The 24,240-nt window shown below is 42.4% G+C and overlaps 1 protein-coding gene across 2 annotated transcripts in view; it reads right to left on the bottom strand.

Annotated features, from left to right (window-relative positions):
• Positions 1–11,827: 11,827 nt before the first annotated feature.
• LOC126210134 (signal recognition particle receptor subunit alpha homolog) overlaps positions 11,828–24,240 on the bottom strand; it is a 68,462-nt gene continuing 56,049 nt past the window's right edge. For both annotated transcript variants that reach the window (XM_049939283.1, XM_049939282.1), the window contains 2 exons: positions 16,855–17,031; positions 11,828–13,923 (listed from right to left, as the gene is read on the bottom strand). In XM_049939283.1, coding sequence (XP_049795240.1) covers positions 13,798–13,923; positions 16,855–17,031 — 303 coding nt within the window. In that variant the 3' untranslated portion in view covers positions 11,828–13,797. The remainder of the gene's footprint in view (positions 13,924–16,854; positions 17,032–24,240) is intronic.

Below are 24,240 nucleotides of genomic sequence, written 5' to 3'. Positions count from 1 at the left end.
ATGGTAAGGAAGGTGAACAGTCAACTTCCTTTTATTGGAAAAAATTTAGGTAAGTGTGTTTCATTTGTGAATGACACCCCATATAGGATGCTAGCAAAACCTATAAACCTATTCTTGAGTACTACTTGAGTGTTTGGGATCCACACCAGGTTGGATTAAAGAAAGACATTGAAGTAATTCTGCGGAGAGCTGCTAGATTTGTTATTGGTAGTTTGAATAACACACAAATGATACAGAGATACTGCAGGTACTAAAATGGGATTCCATGGAGGGAAGGTGGCATTCTTTCAAGAAACACTCCTGAGAAAAGTAGAGCAGAAGTTCCCAACCTTTTTCAAAAACATACATACAGCTGACATGCATAACATGTATTTCCAAGCAAAAAGTTTAATAACATTAAATTAGCTTAACCTTTAATGGTTAAAATCTAAAGCTACTATAGTTGTGGCTTAAAAGTGACACAATGTGTAGGCCTAGTTGCACTAATTAATACAAGTTTTCACTGTAATTATCCACGTCTTCCTTGGAATTCAGTGAGAAAGTTGCACTTGCTATCCGTCACGCAGATCTTGAAGTCAGGAACCACAGAAGTTAAATAAAATCTCAAATCACTTTCAGCACAAAGTCTGTTTCTTTGCCTACTTTTAAGATAGGCATATGAAGAAAACAGCTTTTTGCACAAATATGTGGATTAAAGGATTAATAAAGCCATTATGACTTATTTACTAACACTGGGAAATTCTTTACACTTAACTCATTTTATGGCAAAGATTTATAACTTTCCGTAACTTAAAATCAGCGGAAATTCCAAGAAGTTGCTCTTTTTCATTCATACTTAATGTGGATACTAAAACTGGTGGTGGTGGTTAGTGTTTAACGTCCCGTCGACAACGAGGTCATTAGAGACGGAGCGCAAGCTCGGGTTAGGGAAGGATTTGGAAGGAAATCGGCCGTGCCCTTTCAAAGGAACCATCCCGGCATTCGCCTGAAACGATTTAGGGAAATCACGGAAAACCTAAATCAGGATGGCCGGAGACGGGATTGAACCGTCGTCCTCCCGAATGCGAGTCCAGTGTGCTAACCACTGCGCCACCTCGCTCGGTGGATACTAAAACTGTTGACTCTTCAAAGGGATTGCAATCCAACTGTTGTTATTGGACATAGCAGGAAAATATTCTTCGAAGGTTTTTCCAAGCCCCTTCAAACGTTCTTTAACCATGTTCTTGACATTTTCGTCCAAAAAAGATGATTTTCCTCCAGGAATTCGCAAAGGGTATCAAAGCACTCATTTTGATTCCTATTGAAACATGTCTTGCACAATATAAACATTTATGATTGACCCAAGAAAGATAAGTTTAAACTATTAAGCTTTAAGAAAATGTCTGGCAAATAAGCAAAAGTCTGAAGCCAGATTTTATCTTCCATGGACTCTATGTTTTTCTCAACGGCCAGACCTTTTACAAAGCAAACTTCGTCTTTACACTCATACAGTTTAGAAATAGTTCTGCCTCGAGATAGCCACCTGACTTGGTATGAGAATGCTTCCCATTTCCTCTCAAAGACTGGAAAGGATGTGGGAATTTGTTGGCTGAGCATTAATGAAATGAATTATTTTCACTGCATTGTCCAGCACAGATTTCAATCCATCAAACATGCATTCAGAAACAAGAGCCTGTCTATGAATGCAACAATGTGCCCAAGGAGTGTTCAGTGATACCAACTTCACTTTCGTAACAAAACCAGCATAACACTCTGTTATAGACTTTGCACAATATGAACAAATGCTTACACAGAGAATCCAGTCTATTGAATTTTCACCAAGGTATTCAGTGGTTATCTGAAATATATCTCCTCCTGTAGTTTTCCTCTCTTTTAAGGATCTGCAGAACAGTAACTCCTCTTCTACAAACTCCCCATTAATATAATAATAATGGCATGTGACGAGGGCACATGGCACGAGGCAGTTAGAAAATTTGAAACGGGAAATGGATAGGTTAAAGTTAGATATAGTGGGAATTAGTGAAGTTCGGTGGCAGGAGGAACAAGACTTCTGGTCAGGTGACTACAGGGTTATAAACACAAAGTCAAATAGGGGTAATGCAGGAGTAGGTTTAATAATGAATAGGAAAATAGGAACGCGGGTAAGCTACTACAAACAGCTTAGTGAACGCATTATTGTGGCCAAGATAGATACGAAGCCCACACCTACTACAGTGGTACAAGTTTATATGCCAACTAGCTCTGCAGATGACGAAGAAATTGAAGAAATGTATGATGAAATAAAAGAAATTATTCAGATTGTGAAGGGAGACGAAAATTTAATAGTTATGGGTGACTGGAATTCGAGTGTAGGTAAAGGGAGAGAAGGAAACGTAGTAGGTGAATATGGATTGGGGCTAAGAAATGAAAGAGGAAGCCGCCTGGTAGAATTTTGCACAGAGCACAGTTTAATCATAGCTAACACTTGGTTTAAGAATCATGATAGAAGGTTGTATACATGGAAGAACCCTGGAGATACTAAAAGGTATCAGATTGATTATATAATGGTAAGACAGAGATTTAGGAACCAGGTTTTAAATTGTAAGACATTTCCAGGGGCAGATGTGGACTCTGACCACAATCTATTGGTTATGACCTGTAGATTGAAACTGAAGAAACTGCAAAAAGGTGGGAATTTAAGGAGATGGGACCTGGATAAACTGAAGGAACCAGAGGTTGTACAGAGTTTCAGGGAGAGCATAAGGGAACAATTGACAGGAATGGGGGAAAGAAATACAGTAGAAGAAGAATGGGTAGCTTTGAGGGATGAAGTAGTGAAGGCAGCAGAGGATCAAGTAGGTAAAAAGACGAGGGCTAGTAGAAATCCTTGGGTAACAGAAGAAATATTGAATTTAATTGATGAAAGGAGAAAATATAAAAATGCAGTAAATGAAGCAGGCAAAAAGGAATACAAACGTCTCAAAAATGAGATCGACAGGAAATGCAAAATGGCTAAGCAGGGATGGCTAGAGGACAAATGTAAGGATGTAGAGGCTTATCTTACTAGGGGTAAGATAGATACTGCCTACAGGAAAATTAAAGAGACCTTTGGAGATAAGAGAACCACTTGTATGAACATCAAGAGCTCAGATGGAAACCCAGTTCTAAGCAAAGAAGGGAAAGCAGAAAGGTGGAAGGAGTATATAGAGGGTCTATACAAGGGCGATGTGCTTGAGGACAATATTATGGAAATGGAAGAGGATGTAGATGAAGATGAAATGGGAGATACGATACTGCGTGAAGAGTTTGACAGAGCACTGAAAGACCTGAGTCGAAACAAGGCCCCCGGAGTAGACAATATTCCATTGGAACTACTGACGGCCTTGGGAGAGCCAGTCCTGACAAAACTCTACCATCTGGTGAGCAAGATGTATGAAACAGGCGAAATACCCTCAGACTTCAAGAAGAATATAATAATTCCAATCCCAAAGAAAGCAGGTGTTGACAGATGTGAGAATTACCGAACAATCAGTTTAATAAGCCACAGCTGCAAAATACTAACGCGAATTATTTACAGACGAATGGAAAAACTAGTAGAAGCCGACCTCGGGGAAGATCAGTTTGGATTCCGTAGAAATACTGGGACACGTGAGGCAATACTGACCTTACGACTTATCTTAGAAGAAAGATTAAGGAAAGGCAAACCTACGTTTCTAGCATTTGTAGACTTAGAGAAAGCTTTTGACAATGTTGACTGGAATACTCTCTTTCAAATTCTAAAGGTGGCAGGGGTAAAATACAGGGAGCGAAAGGCTATTTACAATTTGTACAGAAACCAGATGGCAGTTATAAGAGTCGAGGGACATGAAAGGGAAGCAGTGGTTGGGAAGGGAGTAAGACAGGGTTGTAGCCTCTCCCCGATGTTATTCAATCTGTATATTGAGCAAGCAGTAAAGGAAACAAAAGAAAAATTCGGAGTAGGTATTAAAATCCATGGAGAAGAAATAAAAACTTTGAGGTTCGCCGATGACATTGTAATTCTGTCAGAGACAGCAAAGGACTTGGAAGAGCAGTTGAATGGAATGGATGGTGTCTTGAAGGGAGGATATAAGATGAACATCAACAAAAGCAAAACGAGGATAATGGAATGTAGTCGAATTAAGTCGGGTGATGTTGAGGGTATTAGATTAGGAAATGAGACACTTAAAGTAGTAAAGGAGTTTTGCTATTTGGGGAGCAAAATAACTGATGATGGTCGAAGTAGAGAGGATATAAAATGTAGACTGGCAATGGCAAGGAAAGCGTTTCTGAAGAAGAGAAATTTGTTAACATCGAGTATAGATTTAAGTGTCAGGAAGTCTTTTCTGAAAGTATTTGTATGGAGTGTAGCCATGTATGGAAGTGAAACATGGACGATAAATAGTTTGGACAAGAAGAGAATAGAAGCTTTCGAAATGTGGTGCTACAGAAGAATGCTGAAGATTAGATGGGTAGATCACATAACTAATGAGGAGGTACTGAACAGGATTGGGGAGAAGAGGAGTTTGTGGCACAACTTGACCAGAAGAAGGGATCGGTTGGTAGGACATGTTCTGAGGCATCAAGGGATCACCAATTTAGTATTGGAGGGCAGCGTGGAGGGTAAAAATCGTAGGGGGAGACCAAGAGATGCATACACTAAGCAGATTCAGAAGGATGTAGGTTGCAGTAGGTACTGGGAGATGAAGAAGCTTGCACAGGATAGAGTAGCATGGAGAGCTGCATCAAACCAGTCTCAGGACTGAAGACCACAACAACAACAACAGTGACGAGGGCCTCCCGTCGGGTAGACCGTTCGCCTGGTGCAAGTCTTTCGATTCGATGCCACTTAGGTGACTTGCGCGTCGATGGGGATGAAATGATGATGATTAGGACAACACAACACCCAGTCCCTGAGCGGAGAAAATCTCCGACCAAGCCGGGAATCGAACCCGGGTCCTTAGGATTGACAGTCTGTCGCGCTGACCACTCAGCTACCGGGGGCGGACCCCCATTAATATAATGGACGATAATTAACAAAATGGCTAAATTACCAACATCAATCAATCGATTCGTCAAGTTGAATCGCAAAAACTGGACTGGCACTTAACTCTTTCCAAAATTTTGTTTTTGATGTAATTTGACGTTTTTAATCCTGCGTTTGATTGCATTTTAGGACAATGGTACCATATTGACTTTTCTGAGAAATATTCTCCAACCATGCACTGTACTACATTATTTAGACATGGCTGCACTAAATCTTCCAATGTTGAATGAGGTTTTGCTGTTTTAGCAATTCTGTAGATAACGTGACAGAACACTTCAAGAGCATCCTCATTGTGGCAGTGGATACAGAAATAGTTAAATTATTTTTCCACTAGTTAGCCTTTATGAAAAAAAAGGCTGATTTCTGAATGAGATTAACACTCTGCAGCAGAGTGTGCGCTGATATGAAATTTCCTGGCAGATTAAAACTGTGTGCCAGACCAAGACTTGTACTTGGGACCTCTGCCTTTCGTGGGCAAGTGCTCTATCATCTGAGCTACCCAAGCACGACTCATGACACTTCCTCACAGCTTTACTTCTGCCACTACCTCGCCTCCTACTTTCCAAACTTTGCAGAAGCTCTACTGCGAACCTTGCAGAACTAGCAATCCTGAAAGAAAGGATATTGTGGGGACGTGGCTTAGCCACAGCCTGGGGGATGTTTCCAGAATGAGATTTTCACTCTGCAGTGGAGTGTGCGGTGATATGAAACTTCCGGGCAGATTAAAACTGTGTGCCGGACTGAGACTCGAAATCGGGACCTTTGCCTTTCGTGGGCAAATGCTCTATCATCTGAGCTACCAAATCACGACTCAAAGAGAGGTTCGCTGGAGAGCTTCTGTAAAGTTTGGAAAGTAGGAGATGAGGTACTGTCAGAAGTGAAGCTGTGAGGGCGGGGTGTGAGTCATGCTTGGGTAGCTCAGATGATAGAGCACTTGCCCACGAAAGGCAAAGGTTCCGATTTCGAGTCTCAGTCCGGCACACAGTTTTAATCTGCCAGGAAGTTTCTGATTTGTTTACGTGGTTGGGGTGTTTAGTTTCTAAATGATGTTTAAGTAGAAAAGGTTTCAGACTACTGTTAGCAAGAATGTTGCACAAACAACACACTGTGGTCTTTGACAGTCGTTGTCACCTATATATGAAAATCCAAACCTAATTAATTTTTGTTGTACTTTCTTTTCTTTGCACACAGTTCACCTTTATCGGAATGACACATGTCACTAGAACCTGAATGACCTGCTGACACAACACTAACTTGCAGTTTTGTTAAACCCAGTTTCCCTTTCAAACTTCCACTTTTCAACCAGTTATCCATTTTAATGTGAATGGAAATGATTCTGATACACAACTGACTGCATTTGCACAAGGAAAGTAGAAGTAGGCTATTGTTGAAAATCAAAGGCCTGACAATCATGTAAACCACTTCATAGTGGGATCACAGTACTGTTGTTTGCATTATTACAACACAAAGAAGCTGGCAGACTAAATTTCCATTTTAGCAATAATGTTATTATGTAACTATAAATCAGGCATTCATGGCAAATATTAATTTATTGTGGAAATAATGTGATAAATTCCTGATGTTAGACATAACAAGTGGCACTATAGGGTTAACTTAATTTTAAAATAATAATAATAATTGTTTGTATTATTATTATTATTATTATAATTGTGACAATGCTGCAGAAATAAGAAAACAGTAATAGGCATAAACCCGCCATTATGGAAAAAGAGTTCTGGTGAACCCATTGAAAATTTTCCGAACCCCCTGGGCATTCCCAAACTGCAGGTTGGGAAATGATTTAGAGAACTGTCATTTGAAGCTGACTGCAGAATGATTCTACTGCTACCAACATACATTTCACATAAGGACTGTGAAGATAAAATACAAGAAATTAGGTCTCATACGGTACTATGTAGACAGTTGTTTATCCCTCACTCTGTTCGCAATTGGAACAGGAAAGGAAACCGAGCGAGGTGGCGCAGGATTTTGCACACTGGACTCGCATTCGGGAGGACGACGGTTCAATCCCACGTCCGGCCATCCTGATTTAGGTTTTCCACGATTTCCCTAAATCACTGCAGGCAAATGCCGGGATGGTTCCTTTCAAAGGACACGGCTGACTTCCTTCCATAATCAGATGAGACCGATGACCCCGCTGTCTGGTCTACTCCTCCAAAACAACCCAACCCCAGGAAAGGAAATGACTAGTAGTCATACAGGGTACCCTCTGCCATACACCGAATGGTGGCTTGTGCAGTTTGTTTGTGGCAGTAGAGGTGGTATGATCAGCTGACGTGGCGTGGTAGTGTGGAGCTATATGCATTCTGTGTGCCGGTGCTCTGGAAGGGGCCCATGACATCAGTTTCGTGCGAGGTAGGGAGGCATCGAGGTTGCTCGGAGTACGTGCCTGCCAACCGGATGGCAGGGAGGGCACTCGAATTGATGTGCTGCCTGCATTGTATAACTGACAGCCATCTGTCCAAAAATATGAGTTTCTTGTCTAACAGTTCCATCTCATGCACAATCATTGCGAGCTGTAACTAAAGTGAGAGTTTGACAATCCAGCATCAAGAGCATGAGGATCCTGATGGGGTTTCCACACTGTTGTTGAAGGCAAGAACAACACTGAATGGAACCCAATGTTGAATTCAGAGCAGTAGAACTGTGTGGGATGGTGAATAAACCATTTTGTGTCCAATGGCTGCATTATTACTGCGCAATAAGGACACTCAAGCTGAAATTTTGCGATTATTGTGGTGTTTACTGCAGTTGGGGTCATCAATGTATGTAGTTTCCTCAGTATAGTGGTAAAGAATCCATCAGTAATATGTGAACACAGATGTTTTGGTATAAAACATTTATCTGATACTGCACAATACAAAAGTGTCTGTCACAGGGTCCAAGCCAAGGCACAGACACTCCATTATCTCCACTTGCTTGCACTGGTCAGCAATGTCATTTCACTTTGTACTCCCAAAAGCAAATTGGATGGCTTGGATCACCTCCACATCCCTTCTTGTAGACCAGCTTGACCTATGCTTTCTCCCAACCACTGGACATGGCTTTTTGTTAAGTGGATTTATGGTATGTTAAAAGTGCAGTTAACTCAGCCACAAATGTGGTATAAATTCTGATACGATACCATGAGGCATTGGAGCTTTGTTCAGTTTCAACAATTTGAGCTCTTTCTCAACACCACTAACACTAACGTCAATTTCACTGATTATTGCACTGATTTGAAAATTGGATTGGGGCACTACTCATGGATTATCCTTCGTAGAGGAACATTTGAAAACAGACATCATCATTTCTGCTTTTTCTTTGTTACTCTTAGTTTCAGTTTCTGTCTTCCATGAATGTCCACACACCAACTTTGGTTTCACTAACAGCCTTTATACACATCAAAAAAGTTTTACATATCCTCCGTTCCTAGAGTTCCAGAACCTGTACAGAAAATTGGAATAGAAATCAACAGAAACACCATTTCCGCCCTTTATATTGCTCATGAAAACCACACATTCCATTCAACCATACAGCAGGACCTTCAGAGGTGGTGGTCCAGATTCCTGTAAACACCGGTACCTCTAATACCCAATAGCATGTCCCCTTGCATTGATGCATGCCTGTATTCGTCGTGGCATACTATTCACAAGTTCATCAAGGCAATGTTCATCCAGATTGTCCCATTCCTCAACGGCGATTCGGCGTAGATCCCTCAGAGAGGTTGGTGTGTCACGTCGTCCATAAACAGCCCTTTTCAATGTATCCCAGGCACGTTCGACAGGGTTCATGTCTGGAGAACATGCTGGCCACTCTAGTCGAGTGATGTCATTATCCTGAAGGATGATGGGGGCTTGAATTGTCATCCATGAAGACGAATGCCTTGCCAATATGCTTGCACTATCAGTCGGAGGATGCCATTCACATATCGTACAGCTGTTACAGTGCCTTCCAGCAGCATATGTCGACCCCACACAATACCACCCCAAAACAGCAGGGAACCTCGGCCTTGCTGCACTCGCTGGACGGTGCGTCTGTGGTGTTCAGACTGACCAGGTTGCCTCCAAACAGGACTCCGACAATTGTCTGGTTGAAAGCATATGCAACACTCATCGATGAAGGTAACATGATGCCAATCCTGAGTGGTCCATTCGACGTGTTGTTGGACCCATCTATATCGCACTGCATGGTGGTGTGGTTACAAAGATGGACCTCACCGTGGATGTCAGGAGTGAAGTTGCGCATCATGCAGCCTATTGCGCACAGTTCGACTCTTAACACATCATCATGTAGCTGGACGAAAAGCATTATTCAACATGTTGGCGTTGCTGTCAGTGTTCCTCTGAGCGATAATCCACAGGTAGCAGTCATCCACTGCAGTAGTAGCCCTTGTGCGGCCTGAGCGAGGCATGTCATCGACAGTTCCCGTCTCTCTGTATCTCCTCCATGTCCGAGTAACATTGTTTTGGTTCACTCTGAGACGCCTGGATACTTGCCTTGTTGAGAGCCCTTCCTGGCACAAAGGAACGATGTGGACACGATCGAACCACAGTATCGACTGTTTAGGAGTAGTTTGAACTACAGACAACATGATCCGTGTATCTCCTTCCTGGTGGAATGACTGGAACTGATTAGCTGTCGGCCCCCTCCGTCTAATAGGCGCTGCTCATACATGGTTGTTTACATCTTTGGGCGAGTTTAGTGACATCTCTGAACAGTCAATGGACCTATGCCTGTGATACAATATCCACAATCAACATCTGTCTTCAGGAGTCCTGGGAATTGGGGTGATGCAAAACTTTTTTTGATGTGTGTATATGACCAGAATTTCTTGGGGATTTGTGAGATTTCCTTCAATAATGTTCTGCTAATGCATTCTTTGAAGGCTTCATGCAAGACCTTCGTGACAGGCAAATGCATTTTGTTCAGTATTTTTCTATCAATGGCCCTATGATTTGTTTTATGCCTATTATATAGTAGCCTGTTTCTTTTTGGCCATATCCATCCAGTGCATGATGAACTATTCTTGTACTGAAAGAACTAAAAAATTGGGGTCTATTCAACTTTGAGAGTCCTAATGAGAAGCTACTCAATACAAATATTAAGTAGTAAAACTGTTTTGCAAGCCATTTGAGACACACCAGACTGAAAGGTTTCCACTACACTGGGAGCAATGCAAATGTTGAAAGGAAACTTTTGTAATTGCTGTATTTAGCTGAGACTAAGATGATTCTGAATATAAGACAACCCTCTTCTTTTAAAGAGGCTCTTTGAGAAAATTTTATTTTGAACATATTCTGATTAAGCTTATGGCATTTATTGACTGTCTACATTTTGACAGTACAGAACATGTCAGTTTGGATTAGTTTTTACCTTCATTTCCCTGTTTGCTCACTATCTAAGCCAGTTGTCTGTGGTATTACCATTTTTAATAATAATGATATTTGCACCTAACCAATGAGATGAGAAAAGATACAGTATAATCCTACATACAAGTGGCAATGAAATTTGTAATCGTGGTTTTCATAAATGTTTGGTTTTTCTTCTGAATATGTCACAATTTCGAAAGTTGTGATTATGTTGGCACCTGAGACCACAGCGCTTTTTCCAAATACATAGCAGATTTCATATCTATACTGACATGATAATATGACTATAATTTCTTTCATTTCTTGTTTCCAAATACATCTTCTGCCCACTGCTCTCTCAGTGGGAGAGTATAAACAGCAACCGACACACCGTCGTTTGTGCCCAGCCTACCACAGCACTACTGCACGTAACATGTACGTACGGCACTGGCCCCTATCTAGACGTACTGTCTCCTACAGATATGCCTGCTACTGTTGAGTATTTGTCCATTTTCATGTCAATTCAGTTCAGACTACAAATGAAAAGGCAAATAACTCGGAAAAAGATGTAGTTACTATCTGTTTTTCATCGCAACTACCAAAATAGTTGCATTTTTCCTTTTGATAATGTACAATATATATCGGTAAAATCAATATTACATTTTTTTTTCAAACAGAGCTAATTAACAAGTGTTATTAGTTTTTTGATAACTTTCTCCGAAACAGTAGAACAAATTCTATCCTCTATGTGGCATTATGGAGCTCATCCCCTCAACATCTGTGGAATGTGCATGAGAGGTGCGACAGTGGACAGTCTATGCTATGTGGAGGATAAACGACAATTGTCTGTGGCACTCACCTAGTCTCACATGAAGTTAAATAATAATTAAAAAAGAAAATCCATGTGAATGAAAGGATTAAATAATACCCCAGTTAAACAAATCTTAGCAGAGTCAGACATTGCCAGTGACTGCACCTGCAACAGAAGTACAAACACTAGTGTCAGCAATTTTGTGACACGCTTCAGAACTGTCCTGAATTCTTCAAAACAAATATTCTTGTCACCTCAGTTGCCAAAGTGTCAGTAAATGTGAACTGACCTCTATATTAATCTATACTGCTACACAAAAAAAGGTTAATTCGGGAAAAGTAATTTAATCTGCAAATGGAAGCTGACCAGTGTATTCTGAATGACAAATTTGGGGAAAAAACCTCTTCTTATGATCGGGTGAATGTGTTAACTACATTACCACACCCTTCTTACTTATTTACACCACCTTTACTATGCAGACTACACCCAAAACAAAACGTATGACAGTGTTTCCAGACAAAGAGCTTAATTTTTAACACAAATGGGGCAATCTCTGATTTTATTCATTAAAGGAAAAGGGAGAATTGGGAATGTTGGTGAGAAAACAAAAACAACTCAACAAAGAATGCTATTTTTGATTTATTAATGAAAAATATGCATTTTCACATGAATAAGATAACAACAGATGTACAATAACAAAACTTTTTATAGGAATCTATGTAACAAGACATCTTGCACTGAGGTTAATAAGCCACCACCTCCAACATTTGCTGAGAGAAAATCAACTTCAACCGATACGAACAGCATTGGAAGTTAGTCATGAATCTCAAACAAAGGGTCTGTTTTACACAGTACCAATAAAGTGGGTTCCAAGTTTGCAGGAGGCAACAACATAGTGAATACTAAAAATGATATTAACACACATGCACTACACATATGCTGAAGCTACCTAACAAATAAAATCTTACGACACTTAAAAAGTATATACTTATAAATATCACAGTTTGAAAATAAAATTGGATACGACAGGTAACACAATACAGGTGCACTGAAATTGCTCTCCTATACAAGAATTTAACATATGGACTGTTTCTCAGAAGCAATTTTGTAGTTATTGTCAGTTTTATACTTATAACTACCAGAAGTAGACTATTTACGTCACACCTTTATTATGTTTTGACACTGATATAGTGGAGAGGAAAACTGGAAGCAGATTTACCAGTACAATAATTTAACATACAAACTGCCATTTCTTTACATATGCTGTGAAAAGATACACAAAATATTCTAAATAATGTTTTACACAATGTTTATATCTGCTTCACAAGCAAAAGGATACCAAAGAACCATCTTTACAGTAAGCAAATGCTCTGTTCCACTGTAATTCTTTATTTACAAATCTCTGAGGTTCTTTAATTATAGTCAATGTTGTGGCCTACAAATGAGCAAATTTGCAGTTTCTGCATGAATTAAGTGCTTTTGGCAACTGCAGAAGGTACTAAAAATTGTAAATCAACTAAGCAGTTAAAGATACTTTGCAAGTGTAAACTGATATGAGTAAAAGCTGCAACTGATATTTACCAAGCTTGCAAACTAAAGCAGTACTTCTTTAAATTACATTTTATAATCTGTTGTATAGACAACTGTCAACCTAAGTTTAGAAGGTTAAGTATCTATATGATCAATAATATTGGTTTACATATATTCAAACAGTTCTTAACATTTCTTATCACAATCATAATTACATAACTTCAAACTCTTTATAAACCTGGAACTAGAGTGCTTAACTGTGTTGGCTGATACTTATGACAGCATCACATGAGACTAGAAAAACAATACCTAAATCTGTATGCAGGATTACTATACTCAATTATATATTTACAAAAGTTAAAGAAATTCTCTCTCTAAGGACCTTAAAATTATCAATTTTTTAAAGCATCAAGTTTCTGATTATGGTTTAAGAAATGGCAGTGATTTAAGTATGGCAGCCAGTTGAGGTTCATTTGATAATCAGGTTATTTTTCATACAAGTTTTTCCAAAGTGCTTTGCATACTTCCTAGATCAATCAATACATATGCACTTTTAAATTCATTCAAATTGCCACATAAGAGGGGAGATGGAGAAGGACGAGGAGGAGGGAGAAATAGCGCAGACTCCTGTCAAAATTTCTTAGTCACTGAAAGTGGAGATTTAAGAGGTCATTTCATGACACATAAGAGCACCCAAAATTAAATTATAAAGTGGCTTACTATTCACTACAATAACGTGAAGGCACTGATTATATAGAATAGCTCTTAAATGCTGTTAGCTCACCAGTGCACGATTCGTTTTAAAAACCACTTCAGTAAGTACTTAAAATATCACGAAATTTCAAAACAAAAGGGCAGGGACACTAAAAACCAACCTTTCAAATTTTATATAATTTCCTGTAAAAATTTAATTCAGCACCTGTGGTAACAGAGACAGTAAAATACGGCAGAATGGCACAAATCAAACACTGGCAGCTAGAGAAATTGCTTCTGAGATACTGACAGTATAATAGACACACAGAGGCTTGCAGAGGGACAGGGAGCTGATCAGCTGTCGGCAATCACTTCATGAGGGCGCTCACCACTACTTTTGCATTGAGTGACTTAAGGTCAGTGTAAGTCTGACCGGTACCCACGAACACTATCGGCTGTCCAGTGATGTATGTCATGGATATAGCTGCACCAACCTGCACAAAACAAATTGTCACTATAATCTCTGTAGCAGCACATTCTTACCATCTAAGTTATAAATAACATAGGTTGGATCAGTAACTTTTTTACAAAATATAGCAATTAACATATTTTGCTTTTTGGGAAAAACTCTCCAGTCAATCCGAAACACAATTCATCATGTTACTTTACACTTTTTTTATACGTAACAGCGTAGGGTAAAGCAAAAGGAAAGGCTGAGTGGGAACTCTTCACTTTTAACCACACAGGGCATTGTGGTAATAAAATGGCAAAGGTTGCAAATTTGTGCTGCACTGGGACTCAAAACCAGATGCTTCACTTCTTTAGAAGGGATGCCACAACTGCCTCAGCCATCAGGACATGCGTTCAGTCCAGTATAAATTCCCAACTTATCACATGCTGTCCCTTGTCCATTAATCCCCTTACTCGCAAATAATTGATTCCCGTAAGAGCTCAGAAGATATTATTGCACCCACACTGAAACAAACATCAAGGAGCCTCACACTCTTACACAACTGTATATACATGCCCAACAGAGCAGACAACACTCAGATATATGTATTTCTGTAAGAGGGCAACAGCTCCACGGTATTCGTTTCAGGGCGGGTGCAGCAATATCGTCCAAATTCCTACTGGAGACAATTAGTGAGTAGGGTGGGGTGGGGTGTTAGAGGAGGAGTGATACTGCATTGCAGCGAGCGGTAAGTTGAGAATTTGGATCAGGTAGAACCTGTGTCCTGATGGCCGAGATGGTTAAGGTAACTGCTCTAGCAAAGTGGAGCATCCAGGGTCGAGACCAGGTCTGGCAGACATTTTCTACTTTTGTAATTGCATTACTACAATGCCCTGTGCAGATAGAGGTCAACTGCTTCCCACCCATCCTTTCCCTCCACTTCCCCATCTTCATATAAATATATGCACCGGCCACATCATCACGAGTAGTGTCCATTCTGTCAGACATATCTGACAAATGGACACCACTCAGATATACAGCCTGCTTTCCACTCTCAATATTAACATTTTTCTGTTGGATATGATAGACATGGCATACGTGACTTATTCTGGTTCAAAAGCTACTTTGTTTAACACTGTTTATGTTCCTCTGTGTCACGCTGACTACTGCTAAATCGCACATTGTCTTTCCCCAGTCTGTTCATTATTGGTATGTGCTTCCTTCTCTTTCTCCTATTTCCTAGTTGTTTTCTCCTAAAACAAATAATCAGTTCTTAATATTTCCATTTCTTTCTGTGCTTTTGTCAGCACAGTTTCAACTTTTTGCAAGAAACACACAGGCAACAAATGATGAAAAAGAAAAAAGAAAAAGATTTCAAGGGTAGCACATAAGATGCAAAATATGTTACACACCATCGGACAGAAAAGTGAAGCACCCAGAAGATATAGTTGGGTGTCTCTGTAACGACTGTATAGATACACACGATTGACATTTATATAAATGATTACAGTTGCAATTCTCTGTGACAGGTAGAACATCCACCAGAGCACACGAGCAATGTTCGTGTTTAGTATTGTTACAAGGCCTGATAGGATACATAAATGCTGTCAACAGTGTCCGACATGCTGGGCAGTGGCGACAGTGGTTTGATGTTGGACTGCACGGGAATACGAGGGCAGGCATATTCGCCAGCACAGTTCTGGTTGACCAGGTCTGACCACCACATGGTAGGATCGCTGCATTGTGCACCAAGCACATTGTAGCCCCTTCACGTCTGTGCCTGGCATCCAAAAATGAGTAATGGACTACCTGAAACATTCTGTGTCAACCTGGAACATTGGTGGGAGAGTAGCCAGGCTAGGGAATTACTGCCCCACGCAAAACTGCCAGTAACACCATAACACCAACAGCTGCATTTGGAGCGGAGCTTTGACTGCTGATAAATAGCACTGCACTGTGTTCAGTGATGAATCGCAGTTCTGTACTAACACAGGTAAGCATCAGAAAGTATGGTGTCACCCTGAGGAAAGGTGGTGTTACTCCAGGCATTATGGCGTGGGGAGCAACCTGGTGTGACTTCAGGTAACAGCTGGCAGTGATTGAGGGAACTCTGACGGCACAACCGAACATCACGAACATCCTGTAGCCCCATTTGCTACCCCTCACACAATTTTATTGTAGCACCGTTTTTCAACAGGACGACGCCTGCCAACACAGGCATGGCAAGTATCTATGAACTGTGTGTGATGTGATGGTACTGCCGTGGCCACCAAGATTCTCGGTTCTGTCTCCAACTACGTCCAAGTGCCAGTACTGGCATATCACGGACAAATTACAATGGCTGTGTGCCAGCAGGAGAGGATACATCGGTATTATGACATGACTGAGTCTGTGCAAGCACCAGGCTATAGAATGTGCAATGTCATACTGACAAGTGGGCTAATGCTGTGAAGTTCTTTGTAAATGTGACATTATATTTGCAATCACTGAAATAACATCTGATATCCTCTCAACATATGAAGTTTCATTTTGAGTTTCTACTGCTTGTCTTCGTGCCTGTGCAACCCTCTCTTGGTCAGCAATGTAATCAGATCTTTCTCCAACTGATAATATTCGGAGCATTATGGGCAGGGCCCTCCAAAGAAATGTGATTTTGAAGATATAACATGCCAATTTGGCACGTCTTCCTCAGGACAGCATGTTCTTGACTTGCTCAATTTGTGAAGATTTTTCCTCTTGAATAAATCATCCAATTTCCCTGAAATTATCGTAATTTGTTTGTCTGTACATGTACACAACATCTCACATTTCTGTCCCATTTGGATAATTTCTTCACAGCGTGCCCCCTTCCCCCCCCCTTTTTTTTTTTGGAAAAAAAAGAGTGTATTTAATATCAAGAACAAATTTATGGAAGATACCGCATCACGGATAAAATGCTAACAGGGAAAGTGCACAAAAGCTCCTCTTTGCTTACCTTGTCATCAATAGTATCAAACTTGGTGAGCACTATTCCGTCGACCAGGTGGGGGTTGTCCATGGAAGAGTAGTCTGCAAGAGCCTGGTTGAATTTGACAAGCTGGTCCACAGCCTCATTTCCAACCAGCGCCTCACCCACAAACAACACCAAGTCTGGTTGGTTCACCTTGATCAGCTGCAACAACATTAATCAGAAATGTGACATTTCTTTTGTAAAACCATAAATGCAGATGCGAGCAGCATGTTCTGGAGTATTTATCTAAAACTGATTGCTGTTTACAGTTTTCACTATAGTTTTCCCTCTTAGATAAGGTTATAAGATGAACTACAACAAAAGTACAATAAGGGTAATGGATGCTGAGGGAAATTTGTTACGAAATGAGACACTACAAGTAATACACGAGTTTTACTACTTGGTCAGCAAAGCGATTGACAATGGCCTATGTAAAGAGGGAAAAAAAATGTAGATTGGGAAAAACAAGAAAACCATTTCTGGAACAGGGAAATTTGTCAACTCCTGATACAAATTTAAATGTTAGAATGTTCTTTCTGGAGCTATTTGCTTCGAGTGTAGCCTCGTAAGGAAGTGAAACATCGACAGTAACCTTTTGAAATGTGCTCTTACAGAAGAATACTGAAGATTTGATGAGTAGATCAAATAACTAATGAGGTGGAACTGAATCAGCTGGGCAAGAAAGAAATCTAGTACACAATTTGACTAAAAGAAGGGCACAGTTGACAGGACACATCCTCAGGCATCAGGAAATTGTCAATCTGGCAATGGAGAGAAATAGCTAGGATGAAAACTTTAGAGGACGGCCAAGAGTTGACTACAGTAAGCAGATTCATATAGAGGTAAGTGGCAATAATTATATAGAGATGAAGAAACTCGCACACAATAAGATTCTGCACTGAGGGCCACATCAAACTAGTCTTCGGACTACAGACCACAACAATATTTTTGCACAACCTGGAAGTATAAACAGCATTTGAAGAAGCAAGAAATATAGCCAAATGAGGCGAAAAAACCATGAAGTCAGAAGAAAGACGCTTAGATTAGTGGTCAGCAACATTGCAAGATACAACTGTCTTTCCATTTTTGTCAGCAATACAATGTTTGTCCCAAAAGTTTTGAGAATAAAATTCTCCAGTGAACTAAAAGGGCTAAGGTGATGAAGTCATTGGCACAGATGGTGGTGAGATGTTTTGGCTAATGAATGTGACTTGGTTCAGTTACCTATGGAAAGTGGCAAAGAGTGAGAACTGTGTTTTGTGCATAGTGTGTCTTCATGATACGTCAGAATACAAGATGCAGTAGTTAACTGAGGAGTAATACACAATCAAATTTTGCATTAAACTAAAAAATCGGGTTCTGAGTTGGTGGGCCTAATTCGGGAGGCTTTCATGGAGAAAGCCTTGTCTCAGCCAAGAATTTACAAGTAGCACAAGATATTCCAGGAGGGTTGAGGAAACATTGATGGCAACTGTGTTACGAGCATCTGTCATGTCCCAAATGCACCAAAGTGTACGGAAAGCAGAAAAAGTTTTTACACGGGGATCAATATATGAATAAAAAAAAGATTACAGCAGTAGTTTGTAATATGCCTAAATCTAATGTTTACTGGATTATGAGAAACAAAATATTAACAGAAAAATGTTCGCAACAGTGCTGACTGACGAACAGACGGAAACACATGTGTTGAAGTGTCATGAGTTGTTTAAATGCAGCAGAAGTGAGCATAATTTTTTTGAACAGAGTAGTGACAGGCCTTTGAGAGATGCTGTCTTTTTGATTTGTGATATTGTGATGCTTCGGGCACAAAATTTTCACTAAGTGCCTGCTGTTCAAGAAAATGGCTACTGAAAAAACTTGACACCTGAACACAAAGTGAGTCCCTTAGCAGCAGCATTGCCACATCTGCGGCAGCAGCACAATTGTTTTGTTTTGTTCTGCTTTAGGGTGCAAAAAATAACTGGGGTCAAGTCAAAACTATAGAATATGAGCACAGAAAGGCGTTTAACGACTATACATTAGTAGCAATTGACGGAAGAGAAGAAAGCCAAAAACAGGCACTTGGAAAAAGTGTTAATAAAGACACCACACAGAAACTGAGGTACAAGACTAAAAATTAAATGGCCTTCACCATATTGCTTCGGTGGATAAAAATTAAAATGCAATCGACAGCCCACATGTCATTCGCTAAAATGGCTGATAAATCAGACAGCAAACCCAAGCTGGAACATTAATGGTTTAAAAAAAAAAAACGGCATTCTGTCAGGAAGTGGCAGACCGTTAAAATTTGGGCACAATGTGTACAAAGAAGAGCGGCGCGTTTCATCACAGGGTTATTTGGTAACCGTGATAGCGTTACGGAGATGTTTAATAAACTCAAGTTACAGACTCTGCAAGAGAGGCGCTCTGCATCGCGGTGTAGCTTGCTCGCCAGGTTTCGAGAGGGTGCGTTTCTGGATGAGGTATCGAGTATATTGCTTCCCCCTACTTATAACTCCCGAGGAGATCACAAATGTAAAATTAGAGAGATTAGAGCGCGCACGGAGGCTTTCAGACAGTCGTTCTTCCCGCGAACCATACGCGACTGGAACAGGAAAGGGAGGTAATGACAGTGGCACGTAAAGTGCCCTCCGCCACACACCGTTGGGTGGCTTGCGGAGTATGAATGTAGATGTAGATGTGAAAGTGGTTGGGTAGCGCCACTTAGCGAATGACGATGGCTATGCAGCCAAGTTAAAATAATCTCCTCCTGGCAGGAGGGCCGAGAGGAGTTCGTTCAAGGTGCTGGGAGATGCTTAATAAGCCGGCTTATTGCCGTGAAGAGAGGACGATTGGCGATGCCAAAGGGACACCACCACCTGCCACTTGTAGGCTGAGGAAAGAGGACTGCAGCCTCGGCAGCAGCGTCAGCAGCATCATATCCCGGCAGACCGACACGAGCAGGAACTCTCAGAAACATCACACTGGCTCCACTAAGAGTGAGCAAGTGACAGCTTTCCTTGACCCGCTGCACTAAGGGACGGGCAGTGTACGGCGCACATAGACTTTGAAGGGCACCGAGTGAGTCTGAGCAGAGGACACAATTGAAAAGGCCGTGTCATCGGATGTCCTCCGTGGCCCGCTACAAGGCGAAGAGCTCGACGGTAAATACTGAGAAGTGTGCCGGAAGCCAATATCGAAAGACACTGGTGCCAATGACGAAGGCACACCTGACCCCACGGTCAGTCAGAGAGCCTACAGTGTATACAAAGGTACTATCGCAAAGTTCCGTGCGAAGGTCGTGAAACTTAAGGTGACAGACCGAGGCTGGAGTAGTGTCCTCAGGAAGCGAATGGAGGCCAAGGTTAACATACACGGGCCGTGCCACGAAGGGTTCACACCTACGGGGAAAGTTGCACGTAGTGTGAATGTAAGCCACCGTAGCAAGTGCCGAAAGTGAACTCCAGGAGGTAACTGAGAAGAGGGACAAGCCCTATACTGACGATCAAAGGAACCGTCAAAGAAGGAGGCGTAGGAGGGGTGGCAACGCACGGGAGACAAACGACACGCATAACTGTCGAGGAGAAAGTCACGGCGGTAGGACAGTGGTAGTTCAGCAGCTTCAGCAAACAGACTCTTAACCGGCTGGTGTAAAAGGTGTGCCTGGCTGACAGGATGCCACGATGGTAGATAGTGGTGAGATGGCGTAAGACGGACGAGCGTGCAGACACAAACAAATCACCCATAGTCGAGTTTCGAACGGACGAGTGACCGTTGCAAATGCAGGAGGTCGGTTTGATCGGCACCCCAGGAAGTACCACCGAGGGACCGCATACACGGGCTGCCAGCTAAGATACACGGGAGGACCCAGAGACTTTCCTATCGAGCATGGGCCCCACGAATTTCACAGTTTCAATGAACAGAAGGGCAACAGCTGCAAGATATAGAGACGGTGGGAGAAACCATTTGTGCTGCCAGAAATTCACACAGACGGTTTTGTCAGTGGAAAAGTGAAAGCCGTTGTCGATGCTCCGGGAGTAAAGACGATCGAGATAGTGCTCAAGACACCACTCGGACAGGTGCGTGGAGAATTGCAACAGATGGCAGAATCGTCAACAAAAAGGGAGCCAGAGATGCCCGGTGGGAGACATGCCATTAATGCGATAGCAAAGAGGACGATGCTCAGGACGTAACCTTGAGGCACACTATTTTCCAGGATAAAGGTGTCCAACAAGGCAGAACCCACACACACACCTTGAGAACTCGGTCTTGTAAAAACACCCGAAAAAAAAACAGGGCAGGTACCCACGGAAGCCCCACGTGTAAAGAGTACGGAGAATACCAGTTCTCCAGCAAGTGTGTAGGCCTTCTCCAAATCGAAAAACATGGCCACAGTCTTGGATTTCTGCAGAAAACCATTCGTGACACGGGTGGACAAAGTAACGAGATGGACAACTGCAGAACGCCGCGCCCAAAATCCACACTGCATTCGTCAGTAAATTGCGCGACTCAAGCCGCCACACGAGCCAGGCATGCATCGTACATTCCGTCACCTTGCAAACGCAGTCGGTAAGAGAGATTGGTCGGTAGCTAGAAGGAAGGTTTTTGTCCTTACCGGGCTTATGTATGGGTATGATGGTGGCTTCACACCAATGTCCAGGATATGTGCTGTCTGCCCAGATGCGGTTGTACGTGTTAAGCAGAAAGTGTTTGCCCGCAAGAGAAAGGTGCTGCAACATCTGAATGTGGATGGAATCTGGCCCTGGGGCAGAGGATCTGGATGAATTGAGAGCACGATCTAGCTCCCTCATAGTAAAGATGGCATTGTAGCACGCACAATTTGGAGAAGAGAAGGGTATCGCCCGAGCCTCCTCTGCTCGTTTCCGATGGAGTAAGGCAGGATGATAGTGGGAAGAGCTTGAAACTTCTGCAAAATGGCAGCCCAAGGTGTTGGAGATAGCAATTGTGTCCACGATGACATCTTCAGCTACTGTCAGGCCAGAAATTGGAGGATGGATCTCGGTTCCAGAGAGCCATCGGAGGTTGGCCCACACGACAGAGGAAGATGTGGAGCTGTTAAAGGAACTAGTGAATGAAATCCAGCTAGCTCTTTGGCTATCCAAAAGAACACGACAACACCTTGCATGCATCTGTTTATAATGAATGCAGTTGGCCAGCGTAGAGTGGTGGTTAAAAATGCGGAGAGCACGTCTCCATGCATGAATTGTGCTGCGGCATGCCTTAGTCCACCAACGGCCTGGGACATGACATGGTAAAGAGGAAGTTTGGGGGGGGGGGGGGATGGAACATTCTGCAGCAGTAAGGGAGGAGTAAAGCTACCAGTCAGCCTTAGGAAGCTCCCATTTAGGTGTGCATGCGGATTTGGTTGGAGTCAGCAAACAGAAATCGTTGCTCAAGTAGGTGTCAGAACGGACCACTCAAGACGATGGGCAAGCTGGACAGTGCAGAAGGAGAGGTCCAAATGGAAATAGGTGTGTTAGGAGTCGGAAAAGAAAGTGGGTGCTCCAATGTTAAGGCAGAAGAGGTTAAGTTGGTTAAGAAGGTCGGCTAAGAGGGCACACCTCCGACAGGTCCTGGGAGAACCCCAAAGGGGAGGATGTGCATTAAAGTCACCGAGTAGCAAAAATGGGGGAGATAGCTGCCCAATAAGCTGTAGGAAGTCTGCCCTGCTGACAGTGAATGATGGAGGGACATATATGGTACAGAGGAAAAAAAGTCAGGTTGGGAAGGAAAAGGCAAACTGCAACAGCTTTAAGATTGGTAGTCAGGGAGATGGGTTGACTATGAATGTCATCCCATATGAGCAGCACGACACCCCCATGAGATGGAATGCCAACCTCAGGGGAAAGATCAAAACGAATCGGTAAGAAATGTGAAACCTCACAGCGGTCGTGAGGGTGCAATTTTGTTTCCTGAAGGCAGAGTACAAGAGCACGTTGTGACGCTAAAAGCAGCTGTAAATCCTCCTCCTGGGACCAAAGACCACAAACGTCCTATTGGAGGAGAGTCATGATGAGAAAAATATGTAGGGGTGTCACCTCAGCGGCTGCCGGTGACAGCTGAGGCAGAGGCACTAGCACAGGGCACAGAAGCAGGATCCTGCTCCATGGGATCCACAGAAGCACCAGCTTGCTTGTGTGGTCAGTCTGTGGATTACAACACTGAAAAACGGTTATTGATGTGCACCAGCGACACGAAGGCTGCCTGGGCTAAGGTATCATGCGGCGACACCGTCGAAGAGGGGTATCACGCAGCGATACCATCGAAGATGATCTTCGAGGTGGCAAAGGAGACGACCGTTTGCCTTTGGTGGACATCTTCCAGCCTTTCCGGTTAGATCAAGACTTGGGTGTTTGGCCGAAGGGATGGAGGAAGTCATCATGGGAGTAATCCTGTCCTTTCCAGCCTACCTGTTGTGTAGCTGCTGGCTTCGTCCCTTGAGGTGAGAGTTTGACGGCTTGTTACAGAGCTGGCCAGCGGGATGGCGAAGCTACCTTGACGCTGGGCGAATTCACAACATCAGAGCTGAATTAGAGGTTGCATGTCTGCATGGCCATGTCCTTCATGAAGCGAGGGTAACAAGAACAGAACTATAGGTATCAGATGGGAGAACGCTGGGTTTACGACTGGCCAGTAACTTGTGAGCAACTGGATAAACCACCTTTCCCTTTACCCGGATCTCTTGAACAGCCTGCTCATCAAGATACACTGGAAAATCCTGAGAGGAGGCAGCATGGCCACCATTGCAGTTGATACAGAGGGAAGAAGGAGGTGGACAATCGCCCTCTTGAGCATCCGTACCACAGGTGATACATTTGGCTGAGTGTCGACAAGACGTTCTAATGTGGTTGAAAAGATGACACTGGTAGCAGGGCATCGGGCTCGGAACGTATGGCTGGATGGTGATAATTTCATGGACTGCTTGAAGCTTGGACGGAAGCACCACTCTATCACAGGTGAGAGAGAGTGCAAGTGGGCACTAAGGAGCAATCAACTTTTTTCATTACACGATGGATGGCAATGACACCCTGATCAGAAAGGTACAATTGGATTTCGGCTTTGGTTAGACCGTTCGAGCAGCCTGGTGTAAGTTACAACACGGGAAGAATTCAAAGTTCTATGGGCCTCGACATGAGCAGGGTAACCGTGGAGAAGCGAGGCAGCAAGCAATTTTGCTCTAGAATCAGAAGTGGTCTCAAAAAGAAAAGTGCCATTCTGTAAACAAGAGCAGGATTTCACAGGACCAGCAATTGCATCTACACCTTTCTGAATAATGAACGGATTTACTGTGGCAAAGGACTGACTGTCTTCAGCACGTGAGACCACGAGGAACTGTGGTGCAGTGGGAACGGCTTTGAATCATTAGTCTCA

This window comes from Schistocerca nitens, chromosome 10 (genome assembly GCF_023898315.1).
Source record: "Schistocerca nitens isolate TAMUIC-IGC-003100 chromosome 10, iqSchNite1.1, whole genome shotgun sequence".
Taxonomy (NCBI): Eukaryota; Metazoa; Arthropoda; class Insecta; order Orthoptera; family Acrididae; genus Schistocerca; species Schistocerca nitens.
Note: the sequence above shows the minus strand (reverse complement) of the source record. Positions and strands in the feature narration are given on the sequence as shown.